The 20,264-nt window shown below is 63.5% G+C and overlaps 1 protein-coding gene across 4 annotated transcripts; it reads right to left on the reverse strand.

Annotated features, from left to right (window-relative positions):
• Positions 1-49: 49 nt before the first annotated feature.
• Positions 50-18,938, reverse strand: LOC117653301. 4 transcript variants are annotated; one of them, XM_034398896.1, is made up of 8 exons: positions 18,784-18,938; positions 4,555-4,726; positions 3,879-4,119; positions 2,983-3,089; positions 2,703-2,843; positions 2,251-2,606; positions 1,446-1,825; positions 50-1,128 (listed from the first exon to the last, which is right to left on the reverse strand). In XM_034398896.1, exons 2-8 carry the CDS (start codon positions 4,684-4,686, stop codon positions 959-961), a joined length of 1,527 nt encoding a protein of 508 aa, XP_034254787.1. In that variant the 5' UTR covers positions 4,687-4,726; positions 18,784-18,938; the 3' UTR covers positions 50-958. The 4 variants fall into 4 exon arrangements, with proteins under 4 accessions (XP_034254787.1, XP_034254784.1, XP_034254786.1 ...); XM_034398893.1 differs by lacking the exon at positions 18,784-18,938 and adding an exon at positions 9,986-10,129; XM_034398895.1 differs by lacking the exon at positions 18,784-18,938 and adding an exon at positions 9,592-9,696.
• Positions 18,939-20,264: the final 1,326 nt, after the last annotated feature.

Genomic DNA, 20,264 nt, shown 5'->3' on the forward strand with positions numbered 1-20,264 from the left:
CTCTGGTAGTGTGTGATGGTAATCAAATGGTAACATAAAAGTAATAGAATAACATTGATTTTTTAATGGAAATTCTAGGACAATACAAATTGTACATAGTTAGTGATACACCGTGTTAGTTGTTTTCTAATTAAAGTTATTACGTCTTGTTGACTAAACAACTCTTTGGCTTGCTGGAATGCTTTGGAATGCTAGAGAAAAAAAATCTAATTATTCACTTGGAATATAAGTCAATCACAGTGACATCTCCTTTTCGAGTTCTAAGAATTTCTGATTCATGTGTCTGAGCTGCTGCTGCTGATGAAATAATGAAATCCATAGCTAAATTCGTTCAAGCCCAAGCAGAAATAGACTTACTCAAAATTAACAAGTTCTATGTCGGGTGTTTTTGAGAACTCTGCAAAAAAATAATACCGGCTGAGGCAGCTGATTTACAGTACAGGGGCGCCGACGCGTTCGAGTTCGGGAGGGGGGGGGGCAACAAAGTTCAGTACAGGCCCTTCTAACTCAAGTGTCTAGAGGGATCAAACATTCGTCTTTACCTCTACGATGCAAAAGAGTTCCCGCCCTCGGCTCCCCACCCCACACTTGTGGCCACCGGTCACGGATGCACACGAGGGATGCACACCCTAAAAAGACGGGCCACAGTAACGAAGTCCCCGAACCACCCTTCTGGTTCGACAAATGGCCGAGAAAAAAAATATAACAGGCGTATGTGAGGTAAGTTGAGGCTCGATCGCTCAACAAAACAACTTTGGCTTTTCGTCTTCGAGATACTCGTCGTACTGTACAGGGTTGGGGTTGCTGCGTGCGGTACGCTTGCAACACCTCCCACAGAACCCGAAACACTCACGAAGAAATGACGCGTTAATCTGTCGAAATTTTGACTTAAAGTAGTCATATTGACGTCACGGTGAGCGTGTCGTGTTCTTGGGCTGCGGCGTGCGCGACTGCGGCTTCACGATGCAAATGGTCCCGACGTCGGTCTTGGCACGTTGTCCGCGAACTGGCCGATGTAGTTGCCGCGGGGGTGGTAGTTGGCCACGATGATGGTGCGCCCGTTCTTGCTCCGCGCGAAGCCCATGCCCAGCTCCTTGCTCTCCTTCCAGATCATCTGGGAGAAGTGGCCTGGCCGGGACAACAGAAACAACAACAACCTGGTCAGTCGAAACGTGCACAAAGACGGAGGGGCGGAAATCACGGGGAGACAAACGAGGGGTGAAAGCTGCGTTTTGCTGCACCCAAGAACACGGAAACACTCCATAATCAGTGAAAGGAAGTGAAAGTGGCGTCCCGAATCAGCCATGAAGTACTCTAAGCTGTCATGATTTATTCATCGGGGGCAGTTGGTTCGAGTTCCATGAAGTACACTCTGGAACACTATAATGCTTCTCGCCTCGGAGGGCCAAGGCTAGGCAGTTCCAGTGTCCCAACGGCCAACTCACCTGACTTGAGCAGGCGGGGCTCCTGGCCGAAGGGGTGCTCCTTGATCTCCTTGTACCACGTGTCGCAGGCCTCCTTGGCGCCCACCCTGGACGAGGAGCCGGGCGCCCCGGTGCCGCTGTCGGGCGACCAGGCGCAGAAGATGTTCTCGCCGTAGCGGCCGTCGGGGCGGTGCGCGAACCGGTCCTCCCTGGCCAGGGTGCGCGCCCAGTCGCGCGCGTACTCGCAGAGGCGCGGGCTGAGCCGCAGCGCCGCCACGCCGTGCTGCCGCCGGTACTCGTTGTGCAGGCGCAGGCCCTCCTGCGCCAGGTCCTCGGTGCCGCCCGCCTCCACGCCCTCGCGCACCGGGGACAGCGCGGCGCCCGGCGTCGGCGGGAAGCCGCTGGAACGGAAAGGCCGGGGGAACAGTCAGCACCGCCTGGAGACCACGTGACACAGCGACATCCTACCAGTTTCAGTTTTACCCTCGCCTCGGCCGAGCGCCTGCCAGGTCGAGAGTAGGCCTGCCCGCCGAACGCGCGCGCTGTGCGTGTCTGCCTACCCTCGACTTCGCAGGCGCCCGGCCGAGGAGGCAACCACTGCTTCTTACGTTGCATTCTTTCTCCACGTAAGATTCATCAAAAGAACATGCCATTCTGCACGAATGAACTATCACTCGCAAAAGAAATGAGTCGTAGATACCCCATGCGCAAGAGATCGCCCGTTTGTCCAGCATTGAAAAGTCACTTGGCCGCAGTGTGTCGCCAGGCTCCATCCCTTTTGCGAGTGGCGGCACCCAGGACCTCGCGAGCCGACTGGCGGACTCACCCCACTGGTGGCACGTTCTCCGCGAAGCAGCCCACGAAGTTGCCGGGCGGCGAGTAGTTGGCCACGACGAACACCTGCCCCGTCCGGCTGCGCGCCACAGCCACGCCAAGCTCGCGCGAGTCCTTCCACACGACCTGCGTGAAGTGGCCCGTCTTGAGGGAGGTGGGCTCCTTGCCGAACTTGTGGTCCTTGATCTCGTTGTACCAGTGGTGCACCGGCTCGTCGCCCGCCACCGTGTGCGCCGCGTTGGAGGACCACGAGCAGAAGATGTTCTCGCCGTAGTCCGACTCGTTGCGGTGCTCGATGACGCCCCTGGCGGCCAGCCGCTTGGCCCAGTCCTCGCTGTACCTACTCAGCTGCGTAAAGCACCGAAACGTAAATCAGTACACTGGTAAAGCTAAAGCGTAGCCCCACGCTTCATTCGTTCATTCATTTAACCTTAACCTACGTACCTTTTTGCTGAGTTTGAGTGGGTGCACGCCGTGCCGCGCCCGGTACTCGTTGTGCACGCGCAGGCACTCCTGGGCGAAGTCCTCGCCGAAGCAGGACTCGCCGTCCGAGAGGCTCCGCGATTTCGACTTGCACAGCCGCTGCTGCAGAGCGACGAAGCAAAGTTAGTGGTCCGCAAGGACGCCGAGGCCGGCGGTCAGAGAAACCGTGCTGTGCTGCAGAGCTGCTGTCTCTCTCGCACCCTTATGGAGAGCTCCACGAGTGCGACAGAGATGGACTTACCGTGCCGGCGCTGCTGGTGGAGGCCCTGCTCACGTGGCTTGCCCTGCTGCCCGGCCGGTCTGGCGAGCTGCTGGGGGAGCGGCGGCCGGGGTCGGCGGACGACATGCCTGCAGCAGGGGAGGATGACCTTGAGGATGACCTTGAGGATGGCCTCGACGAGTGCCTTGAGGAAGGCCTTGACGAGGGCTTCGAGGAGGGCTTTGAGGAGGGCGCCGTGGAGGCGGTTTGCGAGCCGGGGCCGAGAGAGGGGCTGGGGTCGCGGGAAGAGTCGGGATGGGGCTTCCGGTCGAGGCCAGGAGAGTGCTTGAGGTCGGACTTCGGGCCGAGGTCGGGAGACTGCCTCGGGTCAACCTTCTGGCCGAGGTCGGGAGAGTGCTTGAGATCGGACTTTGGGCCGAGATCGGGAGAGTGCTTGAGTTCGGACTTTAAATCGAGGCCCGGAGCGGGCTTGGACTCAAGCTTCGCGCCGAGGTCCTCACTGACCACGGGGTCGGCCTCGGGGGCGGGGACTCGCGTCACGACGTACGACTGCTTGGCCCCCATGGGCGTCGAGCACCGGGTCTGCTACACTGGCTACGCGCGGACGGAATGGCGCGTCCTTACCACCAGGGAACATCTTATTGCCTCGGTATCAGCGACGCGGCGCTTCCTCTGTTCCATGGGACGCGCGTCCTTTGCAGTTATCATCGGTGACGTCATAGCGAGCGATAGCGTTCGGCGTCGGGACTCATTTACGAGCGCGAAGCGCAAACAGGGATTAGCTGTGACGGCAGGAAGTGCGACCGGACGACCAATTGGCGAGGATCAGGCGGGGGCAGAAGTCAAGCGGTGACCAAAGTCTCAAGAGTGGGGGCAACAATCAAGTGAACTCTTCCCGTGGCGGATTGAGTACTCACCGCTGAGGCTGCCGGCGTGGGTGAGCGGCGTGGCGGTGCCCGTCCTGGGCGTGGTGAAGCCGAGCGGCGTGGCGGTGCCCGTCCGCGGCGTCGTGTACCCCGAGCTGAAGGCGGACCGCAGTTCGGCCAGGTCGCCGGCGATGGAGCCGTCCCTCTTCTGGCACGTGGTCACCTTGCGCTGCGTGCGGTTGCCCCGGAACGTCTCCACCGTCTCCCTGGTCAGCGTCTCCACCTTGGGGATCTGCCGGCAGTCGGCGTTGCAGTGCGGAAGACCGGCGGAGGCGGACAAAATTCTGAACGCGTTTTGAGCCCCAGAGTCGCTGAATGGAACTCGAACCGAACGAGCGACCCCACCAATGGAGATGCTCCCCGAACGAGGAATCCATTGGTGAGGTCACTCGCTCGTTTCGGCTCCCATTTAGCGACTATGGAGCTCAAAACGCGGCTAGATTTTTGTCCGCCTGCACCGATGGTCTTCTGGTCCACTGCGCATGGGTTCTCGAGCGTCAGGAAGTTGCATTGTAGCTGAAGGACAAGAAATCCGCCGAGCGATTCCGAAGATTCGTTTTTCGTCGCTTTACATCTCTCGCACCTCTACGCAACGCAACGCCCTACAGGTGCGACAGAGACAGAGCGACGAAAACGACTCTCAGTCCGCCGCAGAGCGGGAGCGTACCTCACTGCCCTGCAGCGACGTGAAGACCCTCTGCTCCGTCTTGCGGACCATGATCACGCGGGACAGCGCGCCACCGGTCTCGGGGTGGCCGTTGGGCCCGTGGGCCAGCGAGGTGAACCGCGTGAGGTCCATGGACGCGGGGCCCAGCGGCAGGCGGGGCGCGGACGACACCCTGCAACAACAACAACAACGCACCGTCAACCAAAACAAAAACAAAAACAACAACAACCGAACACTTGTATGACGACAACCAATCTGGGGTTTCGTTGTCATCGTACAAGTGCTGGCCCGGTCAAAGCGACCAGCTTTTGATTTTAGACATACATCGGATTTTCGATTGCAAGCTATCGAATCCAACCTATCGATCGATCGAACAGAACAGAGTCAATGATGAGGTTGTAGGAAATTTATTTTTTCCGCGCGGGCCGACGCGAAGGGCGGATACAGCTCCCACGGGATGGGCTTCGCCCGGCTTCGCCCGGCTTCGCGATCGCCAGGACAATTATCCAAGGAGACGGGCAGTCGGCAGCAGAAGACGCCGTGGGGCGTGGAGGCCCCGATAATTTGTCGCGCAGTGGAGCGGAGAGCGGCGAGTGTGTAAAGGTCGCAGCAAGGTCGAAGTACCAAAAAACTGTAGATGCTGCGATACATCGGTCCGATTAATCGAGACTCGAGGCGCTTGCCGCGCTGCGGCGCTGCATCGCCACGCCGAGGCCGGGCCGCTTGCGTGCGCTTGGCGCTTTGCACTCGCGTTAAGCGCGATGCCCCCCCCCCTCCACGAGGGCCGCCCCTGGCCGCCCCGCGGTCGTCATCCTGCCTCCAGAAAGCGTGGAGAGGCGCGGCCAAGAGCGCTGGACCGGCCGGCCGGCAGAGCGGCGCTCAATTAGGTAATTAATTGATTAATTAATTAATAGAGGAGAGTGCCTCTGGCCCACTGGCTGCCGCCAACAAGGCGAGCCGTGCGTCCGCCGGCCGGCCGGGGCGTCCCACAGTGTCGCGCGTATGGTCGCGCGCCACGCACCGCGCACGCCGCAAGCGGTGGACAAGCACAGCAGGCGCGCACAGTGGGCCGGAAGACCGGTGGAGGCGGTCAAAATTCTAGACGCGTTTTGAGCTCCAGAGTCGCTAAGTGGGACCCGAACCAATCGTGTGACCCCACCAACGGATTGCTCTGCGAACGAGGAATCCATTGGTGGGGTCACACGTTCGGTTCGAGTCCTGTTTAGCGACTCCGCGGCCCACTGCGGCGCGGATGCTGGGGGAAGCTGGGCGAAGCCGTCTGATTGGTGCGGGTAACAAGTCGCTGTACTCCTGAAGGTATCGTCAACTTTGGCGACTTCGCTCGTCCCCCCTGAATCAGTCTCTGGATCCACCCTGGGAGCACAGTGAGGTGAGGTACCGACATGGCGATCTCGTTGGGGCGAAGGCGAAAGCCGAAGTCGGCGGCGAGCGGATGAGGTTGCAGTTATGACTCCATCACGCTGCGACGCGGTACAACACGGCGCGGCAGGGCACGGCGTGGCGCGGTTCGTGCGACACGCGCGACGGGCACCGCGGCGAAAGGAGCGCTCGGCCAGACGCAGCGCCGGCGCCGGGACGTCTGCCGCGACTGACGGCCACCGCACTGGCCGCGCCGCGTTGTACCGCGAGGAGCCGGAGCCCGCGGCGAGCCTGGAGGCGCCTGGAGGCCCACGCCGCCGAGCTCCGGGGGGCAAGCCCCGCGAAGCCCCGCGAAGCTCCGGGGGGCCGGCGGCTCGGCGGCGGCTTGGCTTCGGCGGCGTCCCGAGCAAACGCGGAGCGTGGAGCGCCTCCGAGGGCCCCACCGAGGGCCCCACCGAGGGCACGGCGCGTCCCGCTAGGCGCTACGCATGTCAGCCTGGGCCCCCGCGGCCTGACAGCGCCGCGTATCATCTCAGAGCGCCGCCCAGCAGGCTGATTGCGGATGGCGCTAATTTCGTCGCTCCGTCTCTCTCGCACTCATGAGGCGGCCCGTAGCGGTGCGAGAGAGATAGAAGCAACAAAGCGCTGCAGAGGCTGCGCCCGCTTCGGCACATAATTGGCGGCTTAATTCCAGTTAATCAGTTGTTTGGGTCCCGCTTGGGCCGCGCCGGCGCCCCGCTCTCGCTCTCTCTCGCACACTCACTCTCGCTCGGGCGCGGTAATAATTCAGCGGTTTTCCTTTCAGGCCGGCTCGCTTCTCGCCGCCGCGGACGCCGATAACGCAGGAAAACGAAAGGCCGTCCCGGCCACCCTGGCCGGCCGGAGAGTTTACAGTGCAGTGCACGCGGAACGCGGATGGGATAGGGACGCCCAGCAGACTGATTCTGAGAGTCGTTTTCGTCGCTCTGTCTCTCTCACACCTCTACGGGACGCCCCATGATCGCGAGAGAGACAGAGCGACGAAAACGACCATCGGAATCAGTCTGCAGCTGGTCTTCCGTCCCAGCCGCCACTCGCCCTGACACCGACAGGTTGATTCCAAGCTGGGAGGCCTCTCTCTCGCACTCATAAGGCGTCCCGTAGGGGTGCGAGGGAGACAGCCCGGCAGACCGCCGGTCGGAATGAGCCTGCTGGTGATCGAACCAGAATCCGCGTCCCCACGCCTCCAGCCTCGCGAGGAACCATGCAGTGCAGGCACCATGGCGGAAGGGCGGCCTTTCTCTGGTCGCCTGCTTCCGTCGCTCTGTCTCTCTCGCACCGGTACGGACCGCCCCGTGAGTGCGACAGAGACAGAGCGACGAATAACGATCTTTCGGAACCGGGCGGCAGGACCAGGTCGAGGATGACGTCAAGGGAGAAAGAAGAAGATGCCACGGAAGAAAAAGACCTGGCGACACTTTATGTGTCGTCGACGTCGCCCGTCGCCAGGCTCCGGAGCTGTCGCCTCGGAGTCGGAGGAGAGGGAAGACCAGATCCAGCCGACGAGGATGTGGATACCGTTTCTTTTTTCCATTTCCTGGAATTCCCCCTTTTTTTCACGGCGTCTCCCGGTTTTTGCAGCATAACAGTGTCAATTAAAGATCCCCCTGCGCGTCCCCGCCCTCGCCTCGGCCCGCCTCGCCTACCTCCGCTTCCTCGGCGTCGCCCTCCTTGTCGCGTGGGTGCGAGTGAGTGAACGATGCCTGTCACGCATAGCTACCCGGAGGGCCTGCCTGCCGGCCGACTCCGAGGAACGCCTCTGTCCGTCTCTCTCGCACTCACGGGGCGTGCCGTGTGGGCCGTGTGGGTGCGAGAGAGACGGAGCGATCCTTCGCAGCCAGGCGGTGCGGGGCCGGTCGTAAACAGAAGCGCCACGCCGCCGTCGCGCAGCCGACTTAACAACATCGTGACTGAGTCGGTGGTTGTCACTTTGTCGTCCAACGTCCCAAAAGTTTCTCCGTTTCTGCTTTGCTTGGCGGATTTTCAAAAACGCTGGTTCTCTCTCCCGTGTGTTTCACATTTCGCACTTCGTGACGCGAAACTATTAATCCCCGAAAATAACACGCTCTCCGGGCGGCGGATGCTAAACGGAGTGGAAAACGTAAATGCGGCCGCCGCACTGCCTCCTGACGGCCTCCTTGACGGCCTCCTTGACGGCCTCCTGGACGGCCTCCGCGGGCGTTGCAGTGTTATTACAGAACGCGCCCCGCCTGCTCCTGCTAGTCTATGCCGGTCTATGCTCGTCCAGCCCGGCCGCCCGGCCACGCGGACTTCCAGTGCCCCAGCGCCTCGGACGCCCATTAGTCCATTACTGCCGGCAGCGGGCGAGACGGCCCGGCCGGCCAGTCGGCCCGAAGTTCGGACTTGGGCTTCACGCCGCCGCGCGGCAGCCAAGCGATTTGGTCGCTCTGTCTCTGTCGCACTCATGAACCTCTCCACAAGGGTGCGAGAGAGACAGAGCGACAAACCGATCTTCAGAGCTGTGGCGGAGTGTGAAGTGCCGCTTCACGACGCGTCGCTCAACTTGAGCAGCGGACTGATTCCAAGAGTCGTTGTCGACGCTGTCGCTCTCGCACCTCTGTGCGGGACGGGGACGCCCCATGAGTGCTTCGGCTCGCGGAGAGCGCGGCGTCGTCCGTCCGTCCGGGGCACAGTGGGCCAGAAGCCGGTGGAGGCGGCCAAAACCCCGGACGCGTTTTGAGCTCCAGAGTCGCTGAACGGGACTCGAACCGAACGTGTGACCCCACCAATGGATTCCTCGTTCGGAGAGCAATCCATTGGTGGGGTCACACGTTCGGTTCGAGGCCCATTTAGCGACTCTGGAGCTCAAAACGCGTCCGGGGTTTTGGCCGCCTCCACCGGCTTCTGGCCCACTGTGCGGGGCCTTGACGGCGTCGCCGGCGTCGCCCGCCACTAGCTGACAATGAACGCAGTGTTCCCGCCGACGCCGACGTCGCATGCAGCGTGTTCCAGCGGGCTGATTCCGAACAGTGTGGCGTCGCGCTGCCTCTCTCGTGGGCCTGCGGCGCGTCCCATGAGTGCGAGAGGGACGCGCGACGAAAGCACACTGTTGGGCACCAGCCGTGCCGTTTGCCGTTTCCCAGCGCGGTTCGCGACCGCATCACGCACGGAGGCCGGGCCGGCTGCAACACGGCAGGCTTCATGCAGCGGTCTGATTTCGAACAGTGCCTCGTCTTCGCGTCTCTGTCACGCCACTGCGGAACGTCCCGCTGCCCGCCTGTGAGTGCGAGGGAGACAGAGCTGCGCCAATTTCCGGCCCGGGTCGAAGGGCGTCATCGGGCTGCCCGCCCGGAGTTTGAGGGATTGGGACGTATCGAGCGACGTGCTGACGTCCCTTTCGATAGTCTCGATGCGCCGCGTCCCGAAAGCCAATCAAGGATCGACAGGTTGCGGTGTATTGAGCTGGTGCCGTGCCGGGCCGTGACCTGCCACGCCGTGCCCTGCCTCATTGCGCCAGTCCCGGCCTACAATATGCAGCTCCCTCATTTCCCCAGGCAGACCTTCTAGGCGGGGCGGGGCGGGGCGGGGCGGGGTGCGGTGTGCCATCCGGTGCGGGAGGCTGGCAGGTTGCACCACGATGCACTCACCCAGACTCACCAAAGATGCGCTCGGCGGATCGGGCACGCGCGCGGTGCGTCTGCTACACTGCCTACACCCGCAGGGCGTTGGGCGTTGGGCGTTCTGGGCGGGACGCAGTGCGCGGTGCGCGGCCGCCGGGCCAAGGCCCCCCGCGATAGTGCGGACACGATTCGCTAATCCTACCTAGGCGGGGCGGGGCGGGGCGGGGCGGGGCGGGGCGGGGCGGGGCGGGGCGGGGCGGGGCACTTGGTCGGGGCGCTCCCCAGCGCGTTCCGCGCGCGAGATAGCGAAGGAGGGCAATTTCCCTGACACTGCGCGCCGCGGCGCGCCCCGCCCAGGTGTGACACACTACACTGGGATCAGCCCGAGCGGGAAAAACTCAAAGCCCTGGACGGCCAACAACTGTATTTACCCGACATGGCGAGGAGGTGCCCTCTGGCCGGAGCAGACACAGACACACAAACACTCAGACTCGCACAGGACGGCTCAGGACGGAGAGGCACAAGCCCGGCCGACGAGGCGCTCCGAACAGATTGGGCCAACCAAAGGCGTCGTGGGTCAGCGGGCCGGCTCTGGGCAAGGCTCTGGGCCGCGCGGCGTCCAGGACAAGGCGGCCAGTGATAAGCAGGCCGTCGCCGAGCCGCCGCCCACCACTCTGCTCGCACGTCGCACTCGCCGGGGCGGGGCGGGGCGGGGCGGGGCGGGGCGGGGCGGGGCGGGGCGGGGCGGGGCGGGGCGGGGCACGCGACCCCCCTTCCGGACACGACGTTCACGCTCAGGTCCGGCCGCCGTATGCAGCAGGGCCACGCCAGCACGCGACTCGAATAAAGCGCCCCGCCCCGCCCCGCCCTTCCTCCACGCACTGCACCGTGACCGTAGCGGGCCGGCCGCGCCGCCGTGCACGGCGACGTCCCTTTCACGGCGAGGGCCTCGGCGAGGGCGTCGGTGAGGGCGGTCAGCGAGCAGTATGAGGCCGTCATCAGGCCGTCCCTGGCTGGGCTGGGTCCACCACTGGAAGGGGGACACCCGCAACGCGCAACCACGCCGACCCGTCCTCCGCACCTAAATTTGTCATCATGAGAGAGGCCATTCTCGTGACAGAACCCAGGGACTCACTCGGTGGGCTGGATGGTGGTTCACGGCGGCGTCCCAGCCGGCCAAGCCGTGCGGCCAAGCGGTGCGGCTCGCGGTCCGCAGTGGCGGTGCACTGATACAGGCATTTGGCCGCGGCCGGAAGCTGCGGAAAAAGTGGGGGAGGGGGGGGGGCAGGCAAGCCGCGCCACTTCGCCGTCTTTTTATCACGAATGGGACGGAGCCTTGACCTCCATGCGTCCGCGTCCACGCCATGCGTCACGCCGACTTGTATAGGCGGCCGTTTGTTCTCATAGAGGTCCCCGTCGACGCCACGCTCCGACGCGCCCGCTCGGCCACGCTCGCGACGACGGCGGTCGCGCCCTGCAGACTGATTCCGAGAGTCGCTTTCGTCGCTCTGTCTCTCTCGCACTCGCGGGGCGTCCCGGTCAGGTGCGAGAGGGACAGAGCGACGAAAACGACTCTCGGAATGGGCGTGCTGGGCGGCCTGGGCACGCACGCCGCTGTCGTTGAGGCTGTCGACGTCCTCGTCGGAATCCCCGAACAAAGCCCACCCCGTGCTGGCTGCGCAGTGCTGCGGCGCGGTTCCGGGCAGTGCTCTCATCGCTCTGTCTCTCTCGCACCCCTGCGCGACGCCACACGCCCCGTGAGTGCGAGAGAGACAGAGCGACGGTCGTCGGCTGTCGGTGCCCCCCGAGGCGCGGCCGTAGATTGAAGAGTGTCAATAGTGCCCTTTATTGGCAGCTCGTCGCCAGCCCCGCCAGCGCGAAGTATCAATCTGCACGGACCGCCACCAAAAGGGGAAGAAGACACACATGTCGCAGACCCAACGCCATAATTCATAGAGTTTTTCGTGACTCTGTCTCTCTCGCACTCATGGGGCGTCCCCCATAGGTGCGAGAGGGACAGAGCGACGAAAACGACCCTCGGAATCAGTCTCTGCTGTAGGGCGTCTGCTTTCTTTTCCACGCAGCGTTGGTTCATTTGCCGCTGTGTTCTGCGTCAGTCGCGGTTAGCAGCAGCAGAAAAGTAGTTAAACAGGAGGAGACCAAACACACTGCACCGGTGTGGGACGGGCAGCACGAACTGCCTTGGCTACTTGGCAAATTCACGCCACTGTCGTAGATTAGTTTTCGAAGCATGCAGAATGAGGTGCAGCCCGCAGGTGCCTTGTGTGCTTTTCCGGCTACACAGAGATTAGAATCTCGAAGACACTCCAAGAGTGCAGCCTCCTGCAGACTGCTTCCGAGAGTCGAGTGTCTCTGGCACTAGGGGCGTCCCGTACGTGCGCGAGAGACAAAGCGACGTAAACGACTCTCGGAATCGGTCTGCAGCGTCCTTTGGAGAGCGGCGAGGCAAGTCGTGAAGCCTCGGAGCCTCGACCGCCTGACAGTGCCCCGTCCCGCTGCGCTCGCGTGTCCGACGGTGTGCCTGCCTGCACGGCGGAGGAGGCCCCGCCGTGCCTCCGCCCGCACGGCAGAGGCAGCAGACTGATTCCGCCCAGGTCGTTTCCGTCGCTCTGTCTCTCTCACACCTATCCGGCACTCCCCATGAGTGCGAGGGAGACAGAGCGACGGAAACGACTCTCGGAAGCAGTCTGCGGAGGCAGAGGCTCTGGCAGTCACTGGCACCTGTCGGCGCGTCTCAGTCCTCGGACGGGGTATTGACGGGCTGATGTCACTCCAACGAGCTTCGGCTGTTTGCAGCGCGGCAGCGGGAGGGGCAGGCAGCTTGTCGATCAGCTGGCGCAGCGTGGCGGGGCGAGGCGGGGCGGGGCGGGGCGGGGCGGCGGTGGCACACTGTTTGTTATCACCAGGTGCACGAACCGACAGCGAAGCAGCAAAGCCGAGGAGGTGCGAGGAGTAGCGCCCACCGCCTGTTTGCTATTCCCAGGAAGAGGCAGTGCAAAAAAAGGAGAGGCAGAAACACAACTTTTGACATCACTTTCCGGTTTCCCCGCCACCACCGCCCGCTGCTGGTTGCCGCTGGTTACCTGGCCATGGCTGTCCTGGGCGTCGTCCTCCTGGCCTTGGAGCACGTGGGGGGCATGGTGGCGGCCCTGACGGCGGGGGCGGCACTGCGGCTGGGCGTGGTCGCGCGGCCCTGGCTACGCCCCTGGCCCGGACTGGGGGTGCGGCTGGCGGCGCGCCCGGGAGTGGCGTTGCCGGGGGTCTTGGCGCGGGGCCCGGGGGCTGGCCCGGGGGGCGCCCTGCCCGCGGGGGAAGTGTCGCTGGCCGCGGTCCTGACGTTGGCGTTGATGGGCCTGAGCACGGAGGGGGTCCCGGAGCCGCCCTCGCTCGCGGCCCGCTGCAGGGGCGCCGTCCCCGGCCTCGGCCTCGGCACGCCGCTCAGGCCCGGCCTCGCCGCCAGGCCCGGCCGCGGCCGCCCCCCCGCCATGCTGGGGCCGGGGGGCGCCGCCTGGATGGCGGTCGCCACGCTGGCGTCGGTGGCGTCGCTGCTGGACGACGAGGGGTCCTCCTCCGGGCGCTCCGGGCCGGCGGCGGCCTCACGCGGAGCCGGGGCCTCGGCCGGGGCCGGGTCGGGGGCGGGGGCACGCGGGGCAGCCGACGTGGCGGCCAGGACGACCCGCGGGCCTCACCCCATGGGGCTGGAGGAGGGAACGTACAGTGTGTTACAGTGGGGCGAGTGGCAGCCGGCAAGCAGGACCAAGCAGGCCGACAAGCAACAAGCCGGAAAACTAGCAGGCCAACAAGCAGGCGGACAAGCATGCATCCAGTCGGTGCGGCGGAACTTGGCAGAGCCTCCCCTTTCCCGGGTGGCAGGGCATGGCAGGGCATGGCAGGGCGTGGCAGGGCGTGGCGCGGCGGGGCGGTCGTCGTGGTGTGAATGGACGCGGGCTCGGCGGGGCGCCTTGCGCCTTCGCCAAACACTCGGCGGGCTTGGCCGCGGCCAGAGCTTTCGGCGCTTGTCGAGGCTCGCCGGGGCTTTGCCGGCAAGCCGATAACATGCAAAGGCGCCCCGCCCCGCCCCGCCCCGCCCCGCCCCGCCCCGCCCCGCCCCACCCCGCCCCGCCCCGCCCCCACTCCAGCCGAGGCCCCACGCCGCCCAGCAGACTGATTCCGAGAGTCGTTTTCGCCGCTCCGTCTCTCTCGCACTCACGGGGCGTCCGGCATGGGTGCGAGAGAGACGGAGCGACGAAAACGCCTCTCGGCACCGCTCCGCAGGCCCTGCGAGGCGAGGGGTGGAAGGTCGACGACCGTCGCCATAGAGTGCCGAGAGAAGGGGTGGCGTGGGTCCGAGAGCGAAAGGGAAGGGGGGGGGGAGGGGTCACGCTCGCTGAAAGTGCTCTTTTTGCCCTCCTGCGAGACGCACACAGCAGCTGCGCTCCATTCGGGATGAAGAAAAGGAGGCGAGGATTTTTGTCCGTCCCGAAAGTGAGGCGTGCCGTCCGGTGCTGTCCCCGCCGGGCTTGCGTCGCGACGCGTCGCTTGCGCCGTCCGGCCCGGCGTCTCGTCTCGGCAGCCGCCGTCCGTCAGCCCCGTCAGCCCGGCCACCTTTCTCCTTTCCACGTTTTGCCGTTTTCCTCCAGCATTCGACGGCGGCGGCGAGGTTACTGACGAAGCGCCAGCTCATTACATCCCCCCCTCCCATTGCCCCTCCCCCTCTTTTCCGAGTTCCGACTTGCATCAATCACGTGGTGTTCACTGCGGGCGTCCAGGACGTCCAGCACAGGCAGGCGCCAGGGCGCGCCAGGGCGCCAAGGCGGTTCGTGGTAGCCTGGACGGACTCGAAGACGATCCGCAGAGACGGCCTGGAGTTCCACACAAGTAGGCAGACATTCCACACGGATGCACCCGTTTTAGCCTAAGGTTAGCCACCTCAGCCTGCCTACTAGGCCGCGACACCTGGGCTTCACTCTCCCAATCAAGCCACGCCAAGGCGAAAATTTCCACCAAGATACGCCAGATTTGGAAGAGATCTAACCTCAGCCTGTGCCCTGCGCCTGCCTATTTAGGTAGGCAACATCTGGGCTTTGCTCTCGAGAAGTTTGCCAGCAGGCGGAGGTGGGCAACCGAGTAGGTAACCCTTTCGAGACTGATGCACCGTGCGCGAATTCTCGCCCATACTTGCGTGGCAACACTGAATCGGCCCGGCCTCGGTCAGCGGCCGTCTGGTCCCGCGGGCCTCGGCGAATTGGCGCTCTCTCTTCCTCTCTCTCTCTCTCTCTCTCTCTCTCTCTCTCTCTCTCTCTCTCTCTCTCTCTCTCTGGCCGCGTCGTCGCGCGTCGGGCCGTTTTATCACCTGGCTGATAACCGGGTGGCGGCCCTGCGCGGCCCTGCCGTGCAAACAGAAGGGCCGCCCCGCTATCGCCGTGGCTTTGCTTTTGCCTGGCTTTGCCCCGCTCGGCCACGTCACCTAATTTGGATTCGCCCGCGGAAGGAAATAAAAAACAGCGGAATTCCACAAGGATCACGAGACGTTCTCTCTGTTCATGAAGCACCGGCCGAGAGACCGAGAGTGAGGCAAAAGATGCCAGTCACACTCGCGATCTTAATTACGAACGAGATGGTCAGGCGATCATCCTTTTTTAGGATCGTGCTGTACGAAAAATAAATCATGAAACAAAACCAAAGATCCCAGGTGCTCTTTCTGTACCGCTTGTCGAACGTTCCTAGAAGGGACAACATGTGTGTGGACGCATAAGTGCGAGGCGGTTGAGGCGGGCCGACTGGGACTGACAGGTGAAACGTGTCCTTCCTCTGATTGGCGCTGCGGCGCCCCGGTACTTTGCGCTACTGTACTGCGTGGATCGCGCCCGCCGCTTGCCGGCGCCGGCTTATTCGACTTGGAGTGTAGGGATCTTAAAGGCGGCGCTGCCGTAAATTAGCCGCAGTGACAGGCCGATTCGCGTCAAGCTGATAATCAGGGGCGCCATCCCGCCCGGCGCTTCCCTCGGACGAAGCTGAACCGCTTTGGCTTTATCTTGTCAAGGAACCGAAGTCCGCTATCCGTCCAGGCGGGAAAGATTTGGGATGAATAACCCACGGCACGCATATTCAGCATAGAACAAGTTTTTTGTTGTTTTGATGAAGAAGCAAGGGCTGATTTAAAGGCCGGGGAAGCAACAGGCCCTCGAACAGGCCTTTTGATCCCTTTTGGCCCCTAGAGGGCCGCCAGGAGGGTAGGCCTAAGATTACACTTTAGCCTACGTAGGTAAAAAGTGCTGTGCTACTTTTCCCCTTCCTGAGGCCAATTCTGGATCCGCGCTTGTAAAGGGGAGCCGGTAGACCCTACGGATGCTACGTACTTTCTCTTTCTACAACAACACACCGAATAAGCTACACTTTTCCAGACTTTTCCTCTACACTAGAAGGGAACTAACCACCGAAATAGACCAGCTAGTACATAAACGCTAAGTCGCTAAACCATGGCTAAACGTTGATTCAAACTGCAGCAATTAAAGGCGCGCAAACAAGAACGTCCGGGTCCTCGCCGCCGAGACGAGACGAGACGAGGCGGGCCGCAGCGTCCCAGCGCTCGCTTTGTGTACAGTCACGCATTCAAACTTCAAACCAGGTTATCAAGGCGGCGCCCCGGACATGCACTCATGCACAACGCTACACGGCGAGACGACGTCGTCGTCCTTCCATTGTCAGCCAAACATAGTAGACTGAGCACCGAGAGTCGTTGTCTCCACTCCGTCTCTCTCGCACCTAAACGGGACGCTTCATGAGTGCGAGAGAGACAGAGCGACGAGAACGACTCTCGGAATCAGCCTGCAGGCAGCACACACCATGCTCATGAGAAAACGCGCGACTTACGCTCCATGGTTCGCAAAAGCGTCGGCTCGTCACGCGGTCACGCGGGGTGGTCGGCGGCGAAGCTTTGCCGCCAAAACTCACTGGAAAAAATAAGTTTGAAATCTAAATTTTGTCGCTTGTTTTCCGCTTTTTGTACGCGGCTGTGCCGCCCTCGCATGGCGTATCGGCCGCGCCGTTTCGTTGCGCAACCCACCGCGGGCCCCGCTGGGCAGCCCGGCCAATAATAATCGCCCGAATTACTCTCCAGTGTAGCGACGTGCGGCGGCGGAGGCCCTGCGCGAGTTCGCGCGGAAACAAACCAAATACAAATCGCCCAGCACTGCAAAAAATTCCGTGGTTTGGCACGGAAAATGTACGGAAAAATGGGTACGACGAGTACGGGTACGGGCCTTTCTGTCTGTCTCTTGCCCCAGGTCTCCGTGAAGGTCAGAAACATGTACAGAAAACCCCCGTGGTTGGGCGGTACGGACGGTCCAGGTAAAAAATTGACCAGACATGTTCCGTGTAATTTCTGTACTTTTTTCTATCAGTGAGGGACGCCGCCGTTGCAGTGAGTTGAGGTAACGATCGGACTGTGCACGCGGTACTCGCGAGCCGCGGGCTGATGCCGAAGGCCGTTTTCGTCGCTCTGTCTCTCTCGCACCCGCGGGTCGTCCCGTGAAGGTGCGAGAGAGACAGAGCGACGAAAACAACTCTCGGAATGAGTCTGCAGGGCGCGGTACGGCGCCTCCGAATTCATATCGAATTCTGCTTTGACGTGTCGGGTGTCGTGGCGGCGGAGGCGTGTCGGCGGGCACGCCGTGGGGCATGGCCGTGCGGCACGGCGCGGTACTTAAGGCCAGCAGGCTGATTCCGAGCGAGAGCCCTGTCTTTCTCTCTCTCTCGCACTCGTGGAGCGTGCCGTATGGGTGCGAGAGAGAGACAGGCCCCTCACGGAATCGTCCTGTTGATGGGCGCGCGCCCATCAGGCTGCCCAGGCGGACGGCGTCCACACGACGAGCGGTTCGAGCAGCGCGGTCGCGGACATCGCTGACACCAGGCCGATGTCGCGCCGATGTCGCGCCAATATCGGGCTGACGTCATCCTTCAGACGCGACGCCGCGCTGACGCGAGTCGCCTGGGGCCGCGGGTCGCGGCGCCACCACGCTGGGAAAATATGCGCGCTGCGCGCCGTCAGTCATTCACCATTCAGTCCAGTCCGGCTCGGCTCGGCTCGGCTCGGCTCGGCTCGGCACGACGGTACCTACTGCTGTCAAATTGAAAAGGCCAAAGGTGCGCCGCCGCGGCCAGGACGCCGCCGACGCCGACAGCGCCGCCCTGGCGCGTATTCACTGCGGCGCATTGTCAGACCGCACGCCCGCCGCACAGTGGGCCAGAAGACCGGCGCCGCGCCGGCGGACAAAACTCGAGACGCGTTTTGAGCTCCAGAGTCGCTAAACAGGACTCGAACAGGACGTGTGACCATTCCTCGTTCGGAGAGCAATCCATTGGTGGAGTCACACGTTCGGTTCGAGTCCCATTTAGCGATTCTGGAGCTCGAAACGCGTCTCGAGTTTTGGCCGCCTGCACAGTGCACCGGTCTTCGGACTCACTGTAGGACTCTAGCCCGCCTGAGCTCGCGGAGCTCGTGGAGCTTGTCGTGGACCCGCCTGAGGGTCCCGGGGGAGAGCTCGCCAGTAATAACACCAACCCCACACCCTCCCTACCTTCACCCCCAGCCTCGCCTTCCAGTGCTCCAGGCCCTTCGGCGGGCCTTGCCTTCCCTCCCATGCACTATGGACGCGAGCGATGAATATGCGGCGGGCTGCGGGTTTCGGCGGCCCCGAGGAATGAATGCATGAATGGAACAGCGAGTGAATGAACGGGGAGGGGAGGGGAGGGGGGGAGAGTTGCATCATGACCCGAACGCACATCCGCCGTAACGTGGCGTTCAAGTGACTCGTCCCGCAAGGCGCGCTGCAGCAGGGCGACCTGGCCGACGGGGGCCCCGCCTCGCCCCGCCTCGCCCCGCCTCGCCCCGCCTCGCCCCGCCTCTGCTTCGGCTCCCACTTGAGGATCATGGACTCCGGCGGGGCGACGGCGGAGAGCACCGCGCGGAACACCAGCACGGCGTTCCTCTCGCGGAGCACCATCAAAGTGGTGGGCGATTGCACGGGTCGGGCAGTATCCGAGATGACGGGATGCTTGGTCCTGGGGCCGCCGCAACAAGGCACAAACTACACACCACACCGACACGGCGGCACTAACTACGGGCACAGTGCGCTACAGCAAGCAGTGGTCGCGCGGCACACCCGCCCCAACACACACAACACACACACTTCCGAACCGCATTTACCATGGGAATGTATAACGAACGAGCACTGGGTTCGCGACGCGTGAATCGGCCCAGTCACCGGTTCCGGCCGTTCCGGCTCGGCACTGTATACGTGTTCCGGCTGCGCGCGGCCCGGCTCGGCTCGTATGGGCTCGGCTCGGTGCGGCGAGTGCCGAGTGCTGTGACGGACTGCCGGGGCCCCGCGCCCCGCCGGCCCGGCCCCGCTGGCTAGGGACGCTAGGACCCACGTGGGCGGAGGAGGGGACCGCGGGGACGCCGCCGGCAGCCAGGCAGGCAAGGCGGGCATCCCCACCGCTGCAGCCCGCTCTGCGCTCCGCGAGCGGGGACTGCGGGGCGGGCTGCGGACGGGGTGGAAGGCGCACGCGCCGGCCGCCCCGCCCGCCCCCGCCCCGCCCCGCCCCGCCCCGCCCCGCCCCGCCCCGCCCCGCCACGCCCTGCGCCAGCCCGGTGGTCTGCGCCTCCGCACCAACACCATTGATCTGGACGGGGAGGGGTTGCCGCTGCGCTGTGCTGCGCTGTGCTGCCGGCCGAGGGGCGCGGTGGCTTCAGATCCGGCGCCGGGGTGCAGCGGCGGGGTCTTGTTGTTGGCGGAAGTGCCGCAGAGGCGGGGAAGAGGGGGAGGGAGGGGGGAGGTCTTGGGGGCATCGGCATTGCTTTCTCAGATAACTGCCATCAGTGGCGGATGTGAAGCCGTGTGGAGCGTAGCTTGACTTCGGTGTACAGTGATGCCCATGCACGCACCCGCGCGAGTATCGAATGCGAATACAACAGTGCTTCCCCTGAGTGTTCAACCGCAGCTCGATTTCGAGCAGCGCTTTCGTCGCTCTGTCTCTTTCGCACTCATGACGCTTCCCTTGGGCGGGCGAGAGAGAGACAGAACGAGCGGGTCAGAAATGGCGCCACCCTTTTCGCAGCACCCGGCTTGCAGCGCGGCGGGCAGGGCGTCGATGGCGTCGACAAGCGAAGCGAAGGGCTTCCCTTGCGTATGCCACACCAGCCCTTCTGCCTGCAATAAGCACACTTCCCCTCCCCCTCCACCTCGGGGCCTCCCATTCCCTCAGCTCGACTGACTGGCCCGCGCGGTCCGAGAGTCCGAGAGTCGTTTTCGTCGCTCTGTCTCTCTCGCACCTGTACGGGACGCCCCTTGAGTGCGAGAGAGACAGAGCGACTCTTGGACTCAGTCTGTTGCTGCTTGTATAATTCAGCAGGGTTGCCCCGGCGAGGCGAAGACGCGGCCGTGGCGGCAAAGGGCGTGAGAACCGCGCCGGCATCAGTGTGCCAGGCCTCGGCCAGGGCCTCGGCCAGGGCGCGAAGGGCGTGGCGGTGGCGAAACGGCCGCGCGCCCTTCCTGTTGCCGCGCTGCCGCCGACCGACAGACAACACATCACCGCGAGATCGATCTGTATCTGCGAGTCCCGGCCCGCCGTCACGCGAGTGCCGCGATGCCGCGAGCTCAGCGGCCATAAAAGTGGGCGAAAAGA

The sequence above is a fragment of the Thrips palmi genome, unplaced genomic scaffold (genome assembly GCF_012932325.1).
Source record: "Thrips palmi isolate BJ-2018 unplaced genomic scaffold, TpBJ-2018v1 HiC_scaffold_8, whole genome shotgun sequence".
Taxonomy (NCBI): Eukaryota; Metazoa; Arthropoda; class Insecta; order Thysanoptera; family Thripidae; genus Thrips; species Thrips palmi.

Coding starts and splice junctions, on each gene's coding strand:
- LOC117653301 (XM_034398892.1), bottom strand. CDS start 3,525: ATGGGGGCCAAGCAGTCGTACGTCGTGACGCGAGTCCCCGCCCCCGAG. Junction 2,607..2,702: donor CACTCAAACTCAGCAAAAAG/GTACGTAGGTTA, acceptor TGCTTTACGCAG/CTGAGTAGGTACAGCGAGGA. Junction 1,826..2,250: donor GAGAACGTGCCACCAGTGGG/GTGAGTCCGCCA, acceptor TTTCCGTTCCAG/CGGCTTCCCGCCGACGCCGG.